General features: G+C 47.4%; 2 protein-coding genes across 2 annotated transcripts in view; one reads left to right on the top strand and one right to left on the bottom strand.

The window, feature by feature from the left end:
* Positions 1 to 18703, bottom strand: part of TRIM71 (tripartite motif containing 71) — a 73147-nt gene extending 54444 nt beyond the window's left edge. Inside the window, exon 1 of the mRNA XM_012769217.2 lies at positions 17849 to 18703. Within this exon, the coding sequence (XP_012624671.2) occupies positions 17849 to 18703 (855 nt within the window). The remainder of the gene's footprint in view (positions 1 to 17848) is intronic.
* Positions 18704 to 19658: 955 nt separating this feature from the next.
* On the top strand, positions 19659 to 20169 carry LOC105873906 (uncharacterized). The gene is given in 3 exon segments (XM_012769216.2): positions 19659 to 19758; positions 19761 to 20071; positions 20074 to 20169. Coding segments are annotated over 3 exon segments (507 nt in total).
* The last annotated feature ends 466 nt before the right edge of the window (positions 20170 to 20635 follow it).

The following is a 20635-nucleotide window of genomic DNA, read 5'->3' as shown; positions in this document are numbered from 1 at the left end:
AAGCACTAAACTTATTACCAACATCCCCATCCCCCCCCCTTTTTTTTTAAAGTGAAGCAAAGGGTCTTTAGTCCATGTGTAAGAAAGATAAAAGCTGGCTCACATAGTCCAGCCCAGTCATGGCCAGGCACACTTCTTTTTCCACCCCCATCTGAGCCCAGAGAGCTCCCTAGCAGCCGGGCTTTAATAGTGCTAGCCACTGGGCCAAGGCGCTCAACATTCCAGGAGGCAGCCATTCCCACTGAACAAAGAGCCCAGGGAGGAATTCCTGCTGCCCCAAGCATGTGGGTTGGGGGTGGTATCCAAGTAAGACTGAACAGAAAAAAAAAAAAAACACCCCCAGCAAGGGGCCCTAAGGAAGCCCACTTCTCTCTATATCCTAGGAATGGAGAAGACTCAAAGACGACTCTGGTGCAGATCCTAAAACTAGAACACGGAATGCGATTTGGGGGGCTTTGCCTCAAAACTGTGAAGTTCGAGAGAGAGCAATCTCTATAGGAAACAGGCCCAAACCTCTGAATTTAATCATTAACTTTATCTGGAGGGTCTTCTTTGTATTCGTACTATGTACTGGCTCTTACTGTAACCAATGCAAACATTTTACTGCCCTTCAAAGCACAGAATGTGGTGTGTTTGTTGGCTTGTTCAAAATAGCTCCTGCATCAACACAGATGATTCCAGGGAGATTCCAATCTGGGATCCCCAGCAAAAAGGACCTTTGGAAGCAGGATTGGGGGGGGATGGGAACTGGTGAATGCAGGCTTTTCTCCCTCCCTCTGGCTCCTGCACCCTTCTATTGACAATAGAATGGGGAGATCTTCAGACAGCTTGAAAGGGAGATGAGCCACTTGGGCTTTCGGAAGCCTGGGAAAGAAGTTTGGGGCAGACTTACACAACTGCCAAGGTTCTCTCTTGCTTGGAGGGCAGAGGTGGCCCGTTTTAAATGGGGCCCAACAGATCCCTGGAGCCAGTCTGAATTAACTCTGCAAACACTGGTTGAACATTTGCTTTGTAGATATGCTTCTAATCACCAGTGGAGTTCTCAGCAAAGTACTTCCCAGTTTTTCAAATGCACAGGTCCGCAAAAACTCCCAAGGTCTTTCTTCTGGGACGGCCACTACCAGCTTCTCTTCCCTCCGCCTGGGTGCCCCCCCCACCTTCATGCCCTCCATAGTGTCAGTCCCTTAACCCTGCACTCCAGCCCAGCAACCCTCTATCTCCCTCCCAAGAGACCCAGGTCTTATTGGGGTCCAGTGACCACACATGAGAAAAGAATTTGACACAAGAGAAAAGTAGAGAAACCAACTCTGAATCCTGATAGTGTTCAGTGGTAAGGGAACCCCCCGCCCCCATATACAACAAAGCTCAATAATCAACTAGACTTTCTATACTAAAGGCTTAATTCTATGCAAAGGAAATGGCCTAACGTCTACTATAAAGTTCTAGGGCTTGGGGCTCAGATGCCCCTCCCTTGGTAAGATCATGCCCTACCTAGGACCCTCATCAAAAGCAGTTCTGAATGGCATTTACAGCAACTCCTCCGTGGCAAGAAAACTCCATTCCCTCACCCCCGGAAAGTGAAGTGTTTTTTTGTAAATTTAAATTTCCCATTAAGCAGCTCAAAACCTAACATTTTTCTGAAAAGAGGACTCTTCAGGAATGGACACGAATGTGTCACCTCCCATGGACTAGGCAGACCTAAAAAGCTGTGAATTTTCTCAGAAATGTTCACTAGTCCCTGCAGAAAACAAACAGCCTTCCTCCAAGGACAAGAGAGCTTCAGCCCCTTCTACCTACCACTTCTGGAAGAATGCACAGAAACTGGCATTTGCCATTAGGATTTTGCTGCTCCACTGTATGCCCTCAAGTGCCTAATTTTTAAAAAAACATAATATATAGCCGGGCGCGGTGGCTCACGCCTGTAATCCTAGCACTCTGGGAGGCTGAGGCCGGAGGATTGCTCCAGGTCAGGAGTTCGAAACCAGCCTGAGCAAGAGCGAGACCCCCGTCTCTACTATAAAATAGAAAGAAATTAATTGGCCAACTAATATATATAGAAAAAATTAGCCGGGCATGGTGGCACATGCCTGTAGTCCCAGCTACTCGGGAGGCTGAGGCAGAAGGATCACTTGAGCCCAGGAGTTTGAGGTTGCTGTGAGCTAGGCTGACGCCAGGGCACTCACTCTAGCCTGGGCAACAAAGCGAGACTCTGTCTCAAAAAAATAAATAAATAAATAAAATAAATAATAAAAACATAATATGTAGTACCTAATCAAAAACAATCGAGTACTTTAGTATGTACATCATCAGGCAAGGTACACCAACTGCCCAGTAATTCTATTTCCCTTTACAGTGATATAAGGGTCTTCAGAAGGAAAGCTCTGTTCTACTTCTTTGTGTCCTCAAACACCGGGAGAGAAGGCCAAGCAGAGGCAGCTGCTCCATGACATTCACTTCCCAGCAGGCCTAACTGGAAAACATGGTGCCCTAGCCATTTGCATAGTGGCCCTGCCCTGGCAAAAGTTATAAGAGAGAAAAAGAGACAGAATCTGGGCCTCCTCAGAGGCTAAATGCCTTAGAGGTAAAGATTTTAGGTCGTTCTACAGCTATCCTCACATCAGCAATAAGCCAGGATGGACATCAGGTATTGTGCCTTTCCATCATTAGAGAATCCTCTGTATGGCTCTAATTCCCCATAAATCCTTCAGACACCCAAGACCAGCACAGCAAGCCAAATTCTCCAGAGATTTGTCCTTAAAGGTAACACAGCAAAGGAACTTTCTGGCGTGGTGGAAACGTTCTCTCTTGATTGAGGTGGTGGTAACACAGATGTAGATGTAACAATTTGTCAGAGTACATCAAAATTTATTTTAGGCTGGGCGCAGTGGCTCACGCCTGTAATCCTAGCACTCTGGGAAGCCAAGGCGGGCGGATTGCTCGAGGTCAGGAGTTTGAAACCAGCCTGAGCAAGAGTGAGACCCCATCTCTACTATAAATAGGAAGAAATTAATTGTCCAACTAATATATATAGAAAAAATTAGCCGGGCATGGTGGCGCATGCCTGTAGTCCCAGCTACTCGGGAGGCTGAGGCAGGAGGATCGCTTGAGCCCAGGAGTTTGAGGTTGCTGTGAGCTAGGCTGATGACGGGGCACTCTAGCCAGAGTGAGCCTCTGTATCAAAAAAAAAAATAAAAATACAGGAAACAGTCATAAAGGTGGTATTGCATGTGCATAGGAAATAAACAATCCAAACTGTTGATGGTCTGGGAAGTGGAATTCATGAGTTATATTTTTTAGCTTCTTAGAGTTTGGCTGTGTTACAATGACTGCTTAAATTTTTTGTAATTAAAGAATCCAATAAAGACACAAAGTGAGAGGGGAAAAGGCACCTGTAGGATGACAGATTTATACAGAGAGAGTCCAGCCCAGGCAATAGATACACCGTAGGCAATGGAGACATACATGCTGAAGCAATGAGTGGTTTGTGAAAAGGCCTAGACACTCATCTGCTGTGAATAACTGGACTTCTGCAGAGACTATTTCCTTAGTAGCTACCAGTTAGAATAGCTACTGGTATATGGCCACCAAGGCACGAACACTCAACTGATACATTAAACTGGAAGCCAGCTGGCACTTGTAGGCTAAGAGCCTTGGTATACCTGCTCTTTGCCCACAGCCAACAGCTATATTCAGAACTGTTTCCCTGAAATCTGAGGTACAAAGGAGGAATTCACTAACAGACTCAGAACATTAGGCTCATCATCTGTTCTAAATAAAAGTAGCTCCCACTTCATAGGATATGCTAAGAATATATTCTAAAGTAGGACTAGAGACACATAATGTAGAGAAAGTAAAAGACTATCCCACTAAAACTTACAAAGTATACCTCGTTAAACAAAATTGAGGCAAGCCACAGCCTCAGAGAAATCCTTTGCAACGCACCGCTTGTAATCAGTATTTATCCAAAATGATTTCTCTAAAACCCAAGAAACTGGCCAAGGAACCTGAGCAGGTGATTCCCAGAGGAAACAGAAAGAAAAAAGCTCACGCTGGCCGCATAGTAATCAGAAAAGGCCATTTTCTCTCCCATTAGATTGATGGCAATAGGGAAGGCAGGAGAGGGAGGAAATGTGGGTGGTGGGACCCAAGCTCTCAGGAGCAAAGTGCTGGGATCTAGTAACATTTCAAATGTGCCTCTGCAGAGTCCCCTAGGGTTAGGGTTAGAGTCCCCTAACCCTAACCCTAACCCCTGCACTGGGGAGTTGGGGGGGAGGATGTGCACTGCTGGCAATGGCAAAATGTAGAGACAGCCCAACAGAGAGAAAGGCAACAGCCAAACATCACCTCCTTCTCATCTTCGTTATCTGATCTCACACATGACCTAAATAAATTCCCATTTATTAGTTGCCTTTCGTGCCTTTTTTTTTAATGGGAAAGAGAACTGATTTTACATCCCAACAAACAAGCAAACAAAAAATCTTGAAAAATAAATTCTATGGGACTAGGGCAAAAAGGCACTGAGTATCATTAAAAAGGCAAGAGTACCCAGCCTGAGCAATAAGAGCAAGACCCTGTCTCTACTAAAAATAGAAAAAATTAGCCGGGCGTGCCTGTGGGCCTGTAGTCTCAGCTACTCGGGAGGCTGAGGCAAGAGGACTGCTTAAACCCAGGAGTTTGAAGTTCCTGTGAGCCAGTCTGACTCTGTCTCAAAAAATAAAATAAAATAAAATAAAAAAGGTAAGAATATCATTAAATTAAGACAAATTCTGTGCTCAGATAATGCAGTAAAACCCCAGAGCACATGAATGTTCGAAACACCATCCCTCCCTTTGAGAGAAGGAAATGTTTGCTTTCCAACTTTAAAACTGGCTGTACTACAAGTAAAACTTCTACAGTCTGAGAAGCTCAGATATAATGCCTTTCATTCCCATGTCGTTGTATGTTGTTAATATTTGTGCATGTAATTAACAATCAACACACAAGTTACTTAGCAAATAAACCAATATTAAAGCAAAGATGCTACAGATGAAGACAGGTAACAATTTCAGCTTTAAGATACCAAGGCATCGGCACAGACTTAAGGATAATTAATAAGATTATGAAATTTGTAGCTGTTGTGGCAAGTTCCAAAGATCATTTAGAATTAACTACTATCTCCTGCTATGAGAGAATTTTGTTATCTATTCATAAACTGGCTTCTACGTATCCTCATAAACAAACACAATCACCCCTTTTCATCTACCAAATTTCAGTTTAAAAGTGGTAACCTTTAGAGTCCCCTACAGCTCCAAATATTTGAGTCAGTCCATAGCTAAACACAGAGCACTGGTTCTTTTTATTTGCATGCATGGGTTTTGTAGATCAAATCAAATTGGAAAAGTAAAATTTCCTCTTAGAATATTCCCCCCTAAATCTTTGAAGGCTCTTATCAAGCTAAGAAGAAAAAAACAAAGGAAATAGAAGCCTATTTTTTTCTGACAATTATTAAAAATAAAGAGCTAGGGTGGGGGTGACTAGTAGGTGCTCCCATGGCCCCATGCAGCACTGCACCCAAATCTGTCCCTTTACGTTAAATTTCTACATAAATTTCTTCACTTTTATTTTTATACAGGGCACACTGCAGTTTTCCTCATAAAATATTTCATTTGATTCTCAAACAAAAAACTCAGCCCTAGGCAGTCAGTCTAATGCAAACGTTATCCTTCCCCATGGAGTGATGAGGAAACTGAGGCTCACACAATCTTACTTACAAACATGCTGGATTAAAATGGGGACTCCAGCAGAAGACTGACCCACACTCCACACATTCCAGGCATTAAAATAAATATTCACAGCCTGGTGAGGTGGCTCATGCCTATAATCCTAGGAGGTGGGAGGAGACCAGCCTGAACAAGAGCAAGACCCCATTCTCTACAAAGAAATACAAAAATTAGCTGGGTGTGCACACCTGTACTTTCAGCTACTGGGGAGACCGAGGCAGGAGAATCACTGGAGTTGGAGGCTGCAGTGAGCTATGATTGTGTCATTGCACTCTAGCCTGGGCAATAGCCTAGGCAACAGAATGAGACCCTCAAAAAAAAAATGTGAATTTTACTATATGCAAATTATATCTAATAAATGAAAGCCAAAAAAAAAAAAAAAATCAAGGCCAGGCACAAGGGCTCACCAATGGCTCACGCCTACAATCCTAGCTCTCAGGGAGGCGGAGGGGGACGGATCTTTTGAGCTCAGGAGTTGGAAAACAACCTGAGCAAAAGCAAGACCCTGTCTCTACTATAAATAGAAAGAAATTAATTGACCAACTAATATATAGAGACAAAAAATTAGCCGGGCATGGTGGCACATACCTGTAGTCCCAGCTACTCGGGAAGCTGAGGCAGTAGGATGGCTTAAGCCCAGGAGTTTGAGGTTGCTGTGAGCTAGACTGACTCCACGGCACTCACTCTTGCCTGGGCAACAAAGTTAGACTCTGTCTCAAAAAAAATAAAAGTCAGAATAGGAAATAACCAAGCTGGTAGAGGCAGGGCCTCCCTTCTGGACCTAAGGTCATGCAGCACAAAGCTGCATGATGCTGCTGGCCATCCTGTAAGGGCTGAGCAGAGAGAGGGAGGGGAGGTAGGGAAAGGGAGCTCCTTCCTGCAGCCTGCACTGAGCCTCCCCATGTCTCCCTCAAGATTATAACCATGATGGACTGGTTACACCAGGGAGCTGCCCACGGTGTTCCCAAGGCAGCCATCCACAGATGCCCCCTCTGTGTAATAAGGACAACCTCCACTTGGGTCAGAACCAAGGCCGTGGGGAAGGCTGGGAATGGCCTCATCCCAAACAGGTTGTGTGAACTCTATAAAGTCCCGGGTGGTCTGGGGCTATTCTGCTCTCTGCTGTTTCCCCAGGGCCTCCTAACTTCTCAAATCAGTTTTCAAAAGTCAGATCAGCTTCATAGAGAGTACAATTTTCTGCACTCATAGTTCATCTTGACTTAAACTGTTTAATTATGATCAAGAAATACAATGACACAGACAAGTCAGGGAACAAAAAACAGCAGTCAGTCTCTCTTGGTAAGAGCTGGAGGACACAGGAGTGGGCGATGCAGACTGCTTGCAGGAATCAGCAGCCTTGCAGGGTTGGAGCAAGCTAGTTTAGTAGAGTCTTACCACACTTCTAGGACATGCTAGCCTTGGACACGTACTGCTTCTCATTATTGAGGTATCCTCTATGTCTTCCCGGGAAGTTTCAAGTGGGATCAAGTCAGGTGGCACTGCCAGGAGCAAATGCCTTAACTGGTATGCCAGCCATCGTCACAGCTTTGATGCTTACTAGGTTATTACTGTCTCTCAGCCCCAAACCCATCCTTTTCTCTCTCCCATTGTCCTCTCCTATGTGTTGGGGGCAGCTGGGACACCACATTTCTGCTTTGCCAGCTAGATCTCTGTTTGGCTAAGAAAAGATTTTCTCTCTTGTCTGCTTCCTGGGTCATGTCATCAACAAACTTCTTTACCCCAACACCACTCACTGGTTTATTCCAGTAACAGCACCAGTTTGCAGTTCTCTAATGCTAGCAGAACCAGCTTCATCCTCTATACAGATCTATACAGATCCCAGGTGCAAATGACCAAGCACAAGCCTAACACAGCCTCCTAGTCAGGTGCCAGGCCCATACGAACCCTCCCGAGTATTGAGGACCCAAACCTCTTCCTTTTTGTTCTCTCAGATGTAGGGTGATAGGGTGTTAAACTGCTACTTCCTGGATTTCTCCTCTTGCCATTCAGCTACTTAGTTAACAACTTAATATCCGTCAACAATTCTTTACATTAAATTCTCTGTTAAAGTAATCGAAGTGACTCTGGCTCCTCACTGATACACCAGCTATTTCCTCTATGTATTGATAAACCACAATCTACAAAGGAGGAAAAAGTAGGGAACCCTAAGACCTTCCTTAGGGTTGTTGAAAGGATTCGAAAAAAAATTACATAAAAAAAAACCTATAGGCCAGGCGTGGTGGCTCACGCCTGTAATCCTAGCACTTTGGGAGGCAGAGGCGGGCGGATTGCTCAAGGTCAGGAGTTTGAAACCAGCCTGAGCGAGACCCCGTCTCTACCAAAGATAGAAATAAATTAATTGACCAACTAAAAATACATATACAAAAAATTAGCCGGGCATGGTGGCGCATGCCTGTAGTCCCAGCTACTCGGGAGGCTGAGGCAGTAGGATCGCTGAGCCCCGGAGATTGAGGTTGCTGTGAGCCAGGCTGACGCCACGGCACTCACTCTAGCCTGGGCAACAAAGTGACACTCTGTCTCAAAAAAAAAAAAAAAAACCTATATTATTACATACCTCCTCCAAATCAAGCAACTACAGGTTCTGTAGAAACCCTATTTATTAACCAACATTATTTAAATTCTACCATTCTCTAAGGTTCATCTTCAATTCTTCATTCAGCCCCAAACTCATCCCCATCTGAACCTAAACAGATGCCGTGAACTTTAGGCATTTAAATTTTATCCAGTAATTTCAATAAGAGTACATATAAAACACCTACATAGGAAGTTGAGAATCTCGCCTTCTCAGTTTTATATTCCCAGACAAACCACCAGGCTCAAGCAGGGAACAGGATGTAGAATGCTCCTAGACATTGTTAGCATGGAGCACAATTCACATGGAACAGAAAATAGGCATTCAAACATTTTGATGATAAATCTTAATACATCAAGTCCTGTCAGCAATGAGGAACTGCCCATATCAACTATCACTTATCCATCAACCAGGAAATATTTTAATGAAGATAAGCAACATGCTTTATTTCATGAAAAGGAATTTCAACTGTTTGGCTGTGACTTGCAGGAACAGTTAAAGCCAAACATGTTTCAGGATATTTACATGCAATTATGTGTGTGTGCGCATCAAAACAAATCTTTCTAGCTCTTTCAAAGCAACTTTACGTAAATTAGAGCTCCCCACAAATAAATCTTGAAGATGTAGCCACCTCTATCTATCATTCCCATCTTAAGGGTCAGAAATCAAGTCAGTTAAAGTAACTTGTCCAAAATCACAGACTGCAGGGAAACACTAGGACTTAAACCCAGTTCAGTTCTTACTCTACGGCTCATCCTCTTGTCCACACTGAAAAGCTGCAAACATTTTTCAAACTACTCTTCCCCTTTTATCTCCAAAATTTCCTCCTGTCTGTATTGGGTAGGAGAAAAGTCCATCAAAAGTCAACACTGGGGGCACATTCTTTAGCTTGAAAAGAGGGCCCCTTTGTTTCTGAAGAAGGAATGAAAGTAGAGCACAGGCATCTTTTGAGGGTCAAACCCAACTTGTACAACTTGCTGAGCCAACAAGCAGGCAAATGCTAGCATTGGCCTTAAATCCACTGATACCAACAGAGGCCAGATTTAGTGTAAAAGCCCCCACTCCACTAATGCAAAAACAAATGCTGAGGTGTTGGGGCCAGAAGGTGGTCTCCCCATTCCCTGCCATCCGGAATAGCACATGCACATGTTGTAAGTTGGTTGGCAGAGGAAGCATCTCTTCCTGGTAGTGTAGAAATCTCCTATGAGACTTAGGCATCATTTCATGAAATTAAATGCAAGTCTTTCCTCCCTTGCTAAATTATTGTTCTGGAAAAACTTCCCATTAAATTTATTTTGGAATGAGAAGCAGTTGCAGCAATGATGGTCACACTCATTTTTTTTGGCCAAGAGATCATGCACCATTTAGTTATTTTTCTTCTTAATACGTTAGAAAAATATAATATTAAACATTCAGATTTTAAAGGACTGATCTCAAAAAAATAAACTTGTCAAATAATATTCATCCATAAATAGCAGTGTGAAAGAAGTGTTCTGACTAGGAGGAGTCAGGACAGTTTTCAATCAACAAGTCATTTCACTATCCCAGGTCTCAGTCTGCCTGTTTGTAATGTAGCAACTTTTGCTAGGATGATTTAAGGCCCTTCTTGTTGATAATTTAAGATTCTTCTTCAGATGCCTCCTCCAAGGCATACACACACATACCTGATAATACCATGAAACTAACGCTTACTACATTCTTCCAGTTGCAGGAATTAGATCGTTCCATTGAGCAAGTTGATCTGCTTCCTTGAAATGTCACAGTCCCTCCCCCTCCCCCCACCAATCTTAGCTTTAAAGATTAGTGGTTTTGAAAGACATCATATAAACTGAAAACAGGAAAACTGGCATTAAGTCTAAAAATAAAAAAGCTGAAGGTATTGCTATGACCTCTAAATACACTTGCACCCCATCTTCTCCAAGGCACGGGGGAGCCCTACAACCGAAGTTAAAAGTTGAGTTCCAGTTTTTCTAAAATGAAACAAGGTTTATGCACTTTTCTCCTGTTCACTTTGTATCATCACCTGAAAGAATCACTATAGTTTTCCATTTTAGTAACTGCTCAGCACCAATTTCTAACATTGAAAATTAGCTTTCTTCTACCTCCCCACACACACATTTTGGGAGTAGGAAGACGTCTAACTTCAATACTCTAATAGCTTAATAAAAGTTATGCTGGACGCTTCTAATTGCCTTCAATTTGGGGGCACTGTGCTATGACACTCCAAATACATTAGCTCTAATTCTTACAACACTGCAAAGAGTTACCCTCATTTTACAGATAAGAAAACTAAAGTGGAGCAGAATCTAAACCTGGAATGCTACAGTGCTCAAGTAAAGGCAATTAATTAAGCAAGCACCTTTATCATAAGATCTGGTAACTGAAGTCTTACATTTTTCCAACGATTGCTAAGACTTTATCAATCGGTACAATTGTTTTTACAATTAGCCCAATACAATTATTTTTATAATTATTCCGATTAGTCTCCCCTAAAGAGTATGAAATAATTTCCTCAAATCCATTGGCATTTCAAGAAAAACAAAATTTTAGCTGCAAAAGATTAAAGCTAAAAAGGAAATGGCTGGCCAAACGTTCCAGAAGTAACAAGGACAGATGTTTACAAAGGCACAAAGCCCTCATTCTCAGGGGCTCGGGTTCCAAAGTCCACCTGGGGGCTGGGGGGGGGGGAGCGGCAGAAATCAGAATGTCAGAGCCATGAGGGCATCTCCTCAGTCTACACAACTGTCCTTCACCCATTTCATTCTCTTTTGTGTACGCTACTCTGCTTCATTCAAACTCCATTAATGTTGACAAAATATGCCATTCTGCAGAAACCATTACAGATAAATGATCACAATCAAGAACTGTGCCCTTCCTCCTGACAAAGCAGCCCCCCTTCCCAATAATCACAACTTCAATTTGCTAACATAATTACTGAAAGCAGTAACTTCATTGCTAAAGACTACTGTCTGCCAAATTTTTGTGGCAACTGATGATTAAGCTTGTATCATTCTATAGGTTTGTTAGAAGAAAAACTTATTTGATGGGAATTGATGCTCAGGTTAGGACCTGTTTGGGGTTAGTAGAAAAATCTACATTAAGGATAACTGTTGGCCAGGTGTGGGTGGCTCACACCTGTAATCCTAGCACTTTGGGTGGCCAAGGCAGGAGGATTGCTTGAGGCCAGGAGTTGGAGGCTGCAGTGAGCTATGATGATGCCACTGCACTTCAGCCTCCAGCCTGGGCAACAGAGTGATACCCTGTCTGGAAGGAAAAAAAATAAATAACTGTTATCAGTCAAACTCTAATATGGAGCTCTGGAAAATTCTGCTAGATTTAGGGGGGAGATGAAACCCACAAATTGGGTGGAATCATCCCACTTCATTCCACCCTGCCTTCGAAGCCAATGGTTAAGCAAATTATTTAACTACAACATGAAGAAAGCAAGAGATGGCACGGGTAGGTAAAGAATTACTTTGGTATATGGTTTAAGTCAAACAGTTTCAAATGTAAACAGCCAGCACTAACTATGCCCACCCCAACAACCTCCCAATTTTTCTGGTAAGTCAGAATCTTGTCAATCAAAACAGTCAATCTGGCTTCAGTCAACCCGGGTTTGTGAGTATAGACAAAAACCTCAAAGGGAGAGGAATAATTTAGTATTGAACAAGCAGAAGGTCACATCAGCTAAGAGGAAAGATGGATCAAGCTTCCTCTTGCAAGTCACAATGCTCGAAAGGTTAAGAAAAGTGAGAATGGAGTGGGCTTCAATGGGTGGCATCTTGCTTCATTTAGGCAACTGTAATTCTTTATCAATATCTTTCTGCTCTCTTCCAAAGTAACGGAGATGGCAAAAACAGCCTTAGTGAGCCAGGCCTTTACCTCTTTGTCAGTGTTAGGGGTTGGGGAGGGGGAGGGAGTACTACTTTGAAACTGCTGCATGGTAGAATTCATCTCAACCCTTTGCTTAAGTGTCATGAAGAATGACACCAAAATGGTCCTTTATCTGCTAAGAATGAATACAGCTAAAATAAACCTTGCCCCCCCCATGAAGAATTGGATGGAGAAGTGGCAAGACTAAGCAAACCATGTGACTTCTAGCACCAGAATGATTCAAAGGGGTGAAATTTTAGATCTATGGAATTACCAAAATGAAAATTTCTCTTGAACTAGGAAAATGTATAAACACTTTTTACCCTGGCAAACAACTCCAACAACAAAAAAAAAATTTTAGCCATTTCATCTCATGTATAGCTTCCACAAGAACCAATTCTCTTACTACTACTATATATGCACAATTATGAGGGGTTTCTTTTTAAATCTAAAGACAAAAAGCCAAACAAACAGACACACTCAAAATTGTACACGTGAGGAGAAAGTTGCATCCATTTTGTAGTACTTTAGGAAACTGGACATTTTATTAGCCTACTGAAATCTGAAAAGGACCCTCTAAAAGTAGTATTTGTAAAGTAGCCACAACGGAAGGGAGAATGGGGTGGAAAAAGGCAATTTTACTCACTCATCAAACACTTCCAAGATTCCTGTATTCCAAGTACAACTATTTAACTTTGAAAACGTGTCAAGATAAAGACCGTATAGTAATGTCAGATGAAGAACTAACTGGAAGCCTGCAAGAAGAGTGCCCATTTTCTCCCCAAAATATAAAATTGTTCTCTAAAATATATATTCCTAGGATTGGAAATAAAAATCTCATGGACAGTATCAAGTCTACGTCATGCCAAAACCAGGGTAAGCTTACCTTTTACCCTTTAAACTTCAGACAGTCACAGAAGTTTCCCCAGACAGTGCAGATACCACAACAGCCTACCACTAGTACAGCTGATAACAGGTTATGCCTTTTCAAGGCAACCTCGGCAAGCACGGGCTTGCCAACCAACTAACTAGCCATGCCCAACTTCCCAGGGTCCATGTTGATAATTCCTATGCACTTTAATGGAAATAGCTCAAGCATGACATTCTAAAAGATTATATTCAAAGGCTAACAAATTAAGATGTCAATGAACATTTCTTTCTCGTGTACTTTTATCAAGCATTTTCCTCAATACAACAGACTTTAATCTAGAAACATCTATCTCCAGAACTGCATTCGAGGCAGCAATCTCCGTAATGACTTCCAAGGTATTTACAGTTGGGTTTTCTGACCAGTAGGTGATATGGATGCACTGACAGGACACACTCACCTAGTAATACATATAGAATGATGGAAGGTGGGTAACAAGTACTAAAATATCATTTCTCATTCATTTTCTCCCCTTTTCCTTCTCCCCCACAAAAAGAAAAAAAAAAAGGTCTTTTGAAATTAACCTACGAATCAATGGCATTCCAATTAAGATCTCATTTTGGTAAAAATTCAAAGTTTCTCATAAATCTAACCAACATAAGTCACACCTGGCCACCTCTACAAGATGGATGAAGAGAAGGGTAGGAAAGTGGATCTTTAGCTATATCTGTAATAGTTCGCTCTTTTAAAGAGAAAAAAAAAACTACTTTGGGATGATGTAGCACAAGTGAGAAATAAATCTGTATTATGTTTTCAAAAAGCATTTAACGATGGATTTTAGAATTTTCAAACGAATGTGCATAAAACTTTAAAACAGAGCATACACATGGCTGGCAAAGTTTAGGCTTGTAAATGTAGAATAAAATATACTGACGCTGAGTGCACGTTCAATCCCCATTCAGTGACTTAGTCATTATGAGATACAAGACAGGAATTCATACACTAATTATTTTAGGCAGCAAACTGCCTTACTCAGTGTCTGAGGCCACTTTAGGTTTCCTGCAAGGAGATATAGTCCCAGGAGCGCTCAACATTCAGAGTCAAATCAGGCTGGAATTCTAGAACTTATTTTTCCAGGAAGCATTTTAAAGCCCAACGCAGCAACTGTATAAAACTGTACCAGCACCTGCACCCCCTTTTCCCATCCAATGGACTCAGAAATGTCCTGCCCCTTGGCCTGCCTAACTGGGAACAATATTGCCATCCCGGGTGGGGGGTGGGCTACAATGTTTCCTTGGTTCAAGATGGCAACAGTGTCACCCCCCGGGGGGAGGGGGGAGTCCCTCACTGCTAGTGATGTGAGCCTTTCCTGGGTACCTAGACATGTTTTAAACCCTGCTCCGATTCTCCCACCATTCACAGAATCTTGACACCCAGCTCTTAGACACGACTCTGAATTTCTGCTCCCAGTGTCGCCCCCAAGGCGGCAAAGGCTCACATCCTACGTGCCAAAAACAAAAAACCAAAAAAAACATGCAAGGGCAACTCGTGAGCAGCTCACACACTGAAGTCCCTAAACTCTTCCTCCGAAAACGCGAAGACCCTCCCTCCTTGACCCAAGCGGCCGCGAGCGCTGAGCGCCGGCGGGGAGAGAAGCGCAGCCGCGTGCCGGGCTGCGTTCCCCGGGCGAGGCGCGCTCGGGCCGGCCTGGCCGCAGCGCAGCGCAGGGCAGGGCAGGGCAGCGCCACCGGGATCCGCCGCTGGCGCAGTGCGCGCGGTCCCCGGATCCCCGGCGCGGCCACCACCGCGCCAGCAGGCCTTTTAGACTACCAAGGTTGGGACACAACACGTTGTCTTCAAGATGTATTTAAAAAAAAAAATGAAAAAAATAAATAAAGATAGACTACCAAGGAACAGAACTGGCAAAAAACAACGCAAACCATGTTTAAATGAGCCAAACACGAGCTAAGAAGAGCGGCAAACACATCTCATCATTTTGTTGGCAAACTCAACTCCCTTCCTTTTTAGGTCTCCACGTTATCATGATGTTTTTAAACCGATTGCCCAGACAAGACACCTCTCACTTGCCAGTTCCCAGGAGTCGTTTCTGGGCAGATGTTTGAGGAAGGAAGTATCAGCGGGCAAGACCCTACACCACCGTCCCTCACCCCCTAAAATGACAAGGGAAAAGCGAGGCGTCCCCCCAGGCCCCCTTTCCCAAGGTCAGGTGGCATCAGCCGCTGTCAGGAAAAGGCACCCCACATTATTTAATGAAAAGCCTGTTGACACAGGAAGCAACTCAGTTAAGGAGCACATCTTAAAAATTGAGGTAGACTGCACATACAGTAAGATAAATGGATTTGGGCATTTTGTGTGTCACCATCAGGACAGGGGTCAGCCTGTCACCCTCCAAAGTGCCCTCAAGTCGTGGCTCCTTCCCAGCCCTCACTTGTTAAAGAAACAACAGACTCTGAAACTGTTAATGATCACTTCCTTCAAAGGAAAGGAAGAATTTAAGGCTGTGGATGAAAATAAGAATTTAAGGCTGTGACCTCTTACATGAACCCCACCACTTTTAGTCTTCTACTTGGAGCACTGGTTTGTCACTTTTAAAAACTCAAATTTTCTAGCATTCTAAAGTCCAGGAACCAATAGAGCAGTCAAACTATTAGTTTCCAAGTTTTCTTTCTTTTTTTTTTAATGAAAACCTAAATAGAGGAAAGTAGAATTTTGCTCACAACTAAGCAAATGGTTTTTTTAAAGGGATATTTATTTTAATAATAACGTACTATCTTTAATGCTTGCCCTAGCATTGCACATGCTAAAAGGTGAACTTTAAGGGCATCTGGGTACCTCCCAGGGCTAGGGGAGCTTCCCTTCTCATCTCAGGCTCTCCCATGCAATTTAAAAAGTGAATAAACCTTTTGCACGTCTGGAAGAACTAAGCACCCACTCACTATTTTAGCCCAAATAAAACGTAGATGACCTTTAACTGGAAATATAAGTAAAAACTGGCATTTAAAACTCAAAGCCACTCTCGATGTTTCCAGGTGCCATCTCTCCTTCAACTCCCTGGGCTCACCCTCCACGTGATCCCAATCTGCAAGTGAACTGGCTCCATTTTTCCATTCCTAGGACTTGGATCAGTATTTACCTCCATCACTCATTTTTCTAAAAGTGATGAAAAGAACATACTAGAAACATTTATTTACGAGTGTGTTAAAACTATAAGGTGAGTCCATTCAAAGCTTTAAAAAACGAAGGAAAAAGGGTAACTGCCCCCTAGCTTAATACTTAAGAAGGAACCTTTAAAAAGGAGGTGCCCACAACAAGTAGATTAGGATTTCAACTTTTTTCCAATAGGAGAAGCCAGTTTCAGGCCATCAGGCAGTAGCTCCGCCCTCCTCCCCAAATAACAGGTTAGGAGTGGAAAAAGCTGCGGTGCTGTGCTCACCACCTTAGCCTCGCTGCTACTCACGCAGGCAGCAAGTCCCACTAGAATTTGTAAAGCCCCTGCCGTCCCCAGCCCTCCCTCCAAGGCAAGACTGTAGCGACCACACACACCAATTCTCACAGGTCTGCAGGTAGATCGCTGAAATTACCGGGCCCCTGGGCAGAACCCGCTCCTCAAACCTTTGGCCCCTACCTCCAATGGGTTCGGGCGGGCAGAAGGTACACGTCTAACACCAAAGCGGAAAGGAGGAAGAGGTAACACGGTGGGGAAAAATAAGTTAAGGTTTAACCGACAGCCCAAAGAGCGAAACCAAGCCCAAAGGCTGCGGTGCAGCCCTAAGACGCTGCGCACCCCTACGATCCAGCCGCGTGTGGCTGCTCCGGTTTTGTCCGGGGGCAGTCGCGCCCCAGGTGGAGCTGGGTGAGGGTACCTCCCAACCAGGGGAACCGGTTCCTAGAGGGATTTGAAGCCGGAGCAGGCGGGAGCGGCCCAAGAGACTTCCAGCCGGGTGAAGGCAAAGTCGCCCCCTAATTCCGCCCCTATCTCGGGCTACCGCCGTGGGCCCGCGAATCCGAGCGGAGATCCTGCATCCGATGAGAGCTCAGGGACCAGAACACGGTTTTTGCACAGCACGGGAGAACAGCGCGGAGCAGACAAAGGCTTAAGACCGGGGGCCACTCGGCCCTCACGGTCCACAGACGCCCACTCTCTTGCCCAGCACAACGAGGCCATGACTGCCACGCTGTCCAAACAGCAGCAAAGAAACTCGGTCTCCCCCTCACAACCGCACACGTGGAAACCAGGTCTACACAGGCGCACACAGTCCAAACGCCCACCAACCATCTCCTGTGGGCTCATGCCCCATTTAAAAACAACAATCCGCGAAATTTACGAGTAAAAATGAGAAAATAAAGGAGCGCCCTCTCAGCGCGCTGGGAGGCCTCCGGCGTGCCCGCACAAGGAGGCCACGTCTACACAAACACACACCTATTTCTTCCCAGCTCACGCCTAATTGGAGACAACGGTTGCCGCGGTATGCCACCCTGAAAAGTGAAATGCAGCAAAGGGCGGACCCCACGCAGTGGGAATTTTCGGGGGCCCCTCGCGGCACGCACACAGAAGCCACGACTTGTACTTCCACACACTCCCCGGGTCATGATCTACTTGGTAGCAACGACTGCCACGTAGCCAAAGGAAATACAAAGAAAGTCCGGAAAGGAGCGGGCCCCTCTCCTCACTTTGGGACGGGTGGAGAGGCCCTCCTGGAGCACACACGCGGTTACCCGGCCCCACGCACTCACCTCGTCGTCGTGGTGCTGGCAGAAGCCGAGGCGCTCGGGGAACACGGAGAGGATGGAGAAGGGCGGGCCGGGGAAAGGCGGCCCGAGCCCGAGCTGCTGCGCGGCCGCGGCGGCGGCGGCGGGACCCGGCGGGCCGCGCTCGATGTAGTGGTCCTTGGTGAGGCGCACGCGCTGGTGCGCGCGGACGCAGTTGTCGCACAGGTGCTCCTGGCAGTCGAGGCAGCGCGAAGAAGCGGCGTTGCCCTCGTCGCACGAGCTGCAGCCGTGCGGCCGGCGCAGCAGCAGCGCGGACGGGGAGGCGGCGGGCCCGCCGGGCGCGGAGCGGGAAGGCGCGGGCGGCTGCGGCGCCGGCGGCAGCGGCGGCGCGGAGGCGGACGCGCGCGGGTGCGCGTGGTGAGCGTGGTGCCGGTGGTTGCTGTGGCCGCCCGCGCCTGCCGGAGCGCCGGCGCGCCCGTTCTTGGGCGGCGGCTCGTCGGCGGTGGCCACCACGGCGTCAAGCAGGTTGCTGAGCAGGAAGGCGGACGAAGGCAGCGCGTCCATGCCCGCCGCCTCGGCTAGTACGACTTTCTGGTCGCACACCGGGCAGCGCAGCTTGAGCGGCTCTCCCGGCGCGCCGCCACCGGCGGCCGGCAGCCGGTGCGCTTCGAGGCAGGGGCGGCAGAAGGCGTGCAGGCAGGGCAGGACGTGCAGGCGGCGCGCCGCCGCCCCCGGGGCCCCGCCGCCGCCCCCCGACGACGTGGACGTCTGCGAGGAGGAGGACGACGCGGACGAGTTGGAGGAAAGCGGCGCCGGCGAGCCGCACATCTCCTTGCACAGCAGGCAGATCTGGAAGTCGGTCTCGGGGAACGAAGCCATTTGCAACCCAGCCCGGAGGAGGGAGGAGACCAGAGAGGAAGAGGAGGAGGAGGAGGAGAGAGCGGACGAGGTGGGTGGGGGAGCCGACTCACTCAGAAAAATGCATCGATTAGGCCTGCAATCCGGGAGCCGGCACCAGAGCAGCGCTGCCCGCCTGGCCTCGCCACGTCCGGCTCGAGCGCTGCCACCCCTGACACTGCAGGCATTAAATGCCACTATCCAGCGGCTACACAGATTCCTCCCGGAGGACTTGGGGCCCGCGTGCCTTCCGAAGAGGGAACGCCGGAACAAGCCCAGACTCGCGAGGGGCGAACGAGGGCAGGGAGGTCAGGAGACTCCCTGGAGCAGCTGGGGCTTCGCTTCGCGATAGCCAAGGAGTTCCCAAAAGGAGAGTCCGCTGTGCAATCCCAGTCCCGGCGAGAGCAGAATTTGGTTCGACGAGTATTTGGTGCGTTGCTTTTCTTTAAATGGATTTAGTCTCTTCTTGGGAGGGGAAGGTGCCCCAAAGTAGTAAAGGCGGGAGCGGCGCGTCGCCAAGCCAGTGTCCCCCCGCGCGACGCCGGCCGCCCCGCCGCATGACGCGGCGGCCAGGGGCTCCTGGGTGGCCCGGCGTGCTGTGCTTGGGGCTTGCGCACGGCCAGGCGCGGCCTCCCCTGCAGGGCGGTCGGCCCTGCAGCAGCTGCAGCTCGTGGTGGCCCAGCCGCGGCCGCACGCGTGCAGTACGCACGCGCGTCTCACGCGCCTCGAGTCTCCCGCGCGCCCGCCCAGCCGGGCCGCGGCTGCCCGCGCTTAACACGCACGCGCGCCCCACGCGGCCCGGGGCCCTAGTGCCCCCGCCTCGCTGGGCCTGGGCGCCTCCCGCACGCTCCTTCCCGTCCGGCTTAGCCGCGCTGTAGCGCGGGGCCGCAGGTCCCCGCGGGCCGCCCTGAATTATTCATCGGCAGGAAGATATTAGATGTACCCGCTCCGCGCGGGCCGTCGTGCAATGCTATCCGAGCTCCGCGCGCGCCCTGCGCCCCTCCTCCTCCTCACGTCCGTCCTCTCTGAAACCTTGGCAGCGAAGGGGATCACATTTCCTTTGTCATCGGGCCATTTCACCCTCGCTTTGGTCCCCCCTCCGATCCCGAGCCTCGGGGATGGAGCCTCCTCCCGGGCGCGCTGGAATCAGTGGAACCGGCAACGGCCCCGCGCGGCGAGCTCGGGAGCCGCGTGGTCAACGCAGCCGGCTCGCGCCCGCGTCATCTTCTCTCTGAAACGAGTCGCCGAGCGGGACGCGGGTGGCCCCGGCCGCGCTGCGCCTACCGGGCTCTGCTCCCGCCGTGCCCTGGCCTCCTGGGGCTTTGCACAACTCCCCCAGTTCGGGATGCGTGTGCGCGCGCGCGCGCCCCCTCTTTCTCTGTTTTGCCGCCTCTTCCTCCTCTTCCTCCTCCTCCTCTTCTCCTCAGTACGCTGGTTATTGGGACTGATCGGAATTCGGAATCCTTTTAATCTCCAAAGGAGCAAACTCACTTCCGCCCGAGTGCGGGGAGGGGGCTGGGGGAGGGGAGGCAGGGGAGGGGGCTCCAGGCAAACAGGAAACATTAGCCCTCTCAGCACGGCCTGCTTTTGTGTGCTCCCTCCCTCCTCCCTCCGACCTCCTCCCTGCTCCGGGCCGCTGGGGAGATGAACGCCCCCGGGCTTCAGTGTGACGACCTTTGAAACCTTCTGAGCGAGGAGCCGAGAGCGACTCTTCCGTTTATTTAAAAAAGAAAAGAAAAGATTTCATTCTGTATCCCTGGGTCTACGGAGGCTGATATCCACTGCCCGGGAGATCTGGGTTTCCCTCCACCTTTCCTTTTTTTTTTTTCTTTTTTTTTTTTTTTTTTACGTTTTCCTAAGGACTCTGTGATCAACACCAAAACATCACACAGTTGTGTGCAATTGGATGCGTGG

Source organism: Microcebus murinus, chromosome 1 (genome assembly GCF_040939455.1).
Source record: "Microcebus murinus isolate Inina chromosome 1, M.murinus_Inina_mat1.0, whole genome shotgun sequence".
Lineage (NCBI taxonomy): Eukaryota > Metazoa > Chordata > Mammalia > Primates > Cheirogaleidae > Microcebus > Microcebus murinus.
This window is presented reverse-complemented; position numbering and strand designations above follow the sequence as displayed.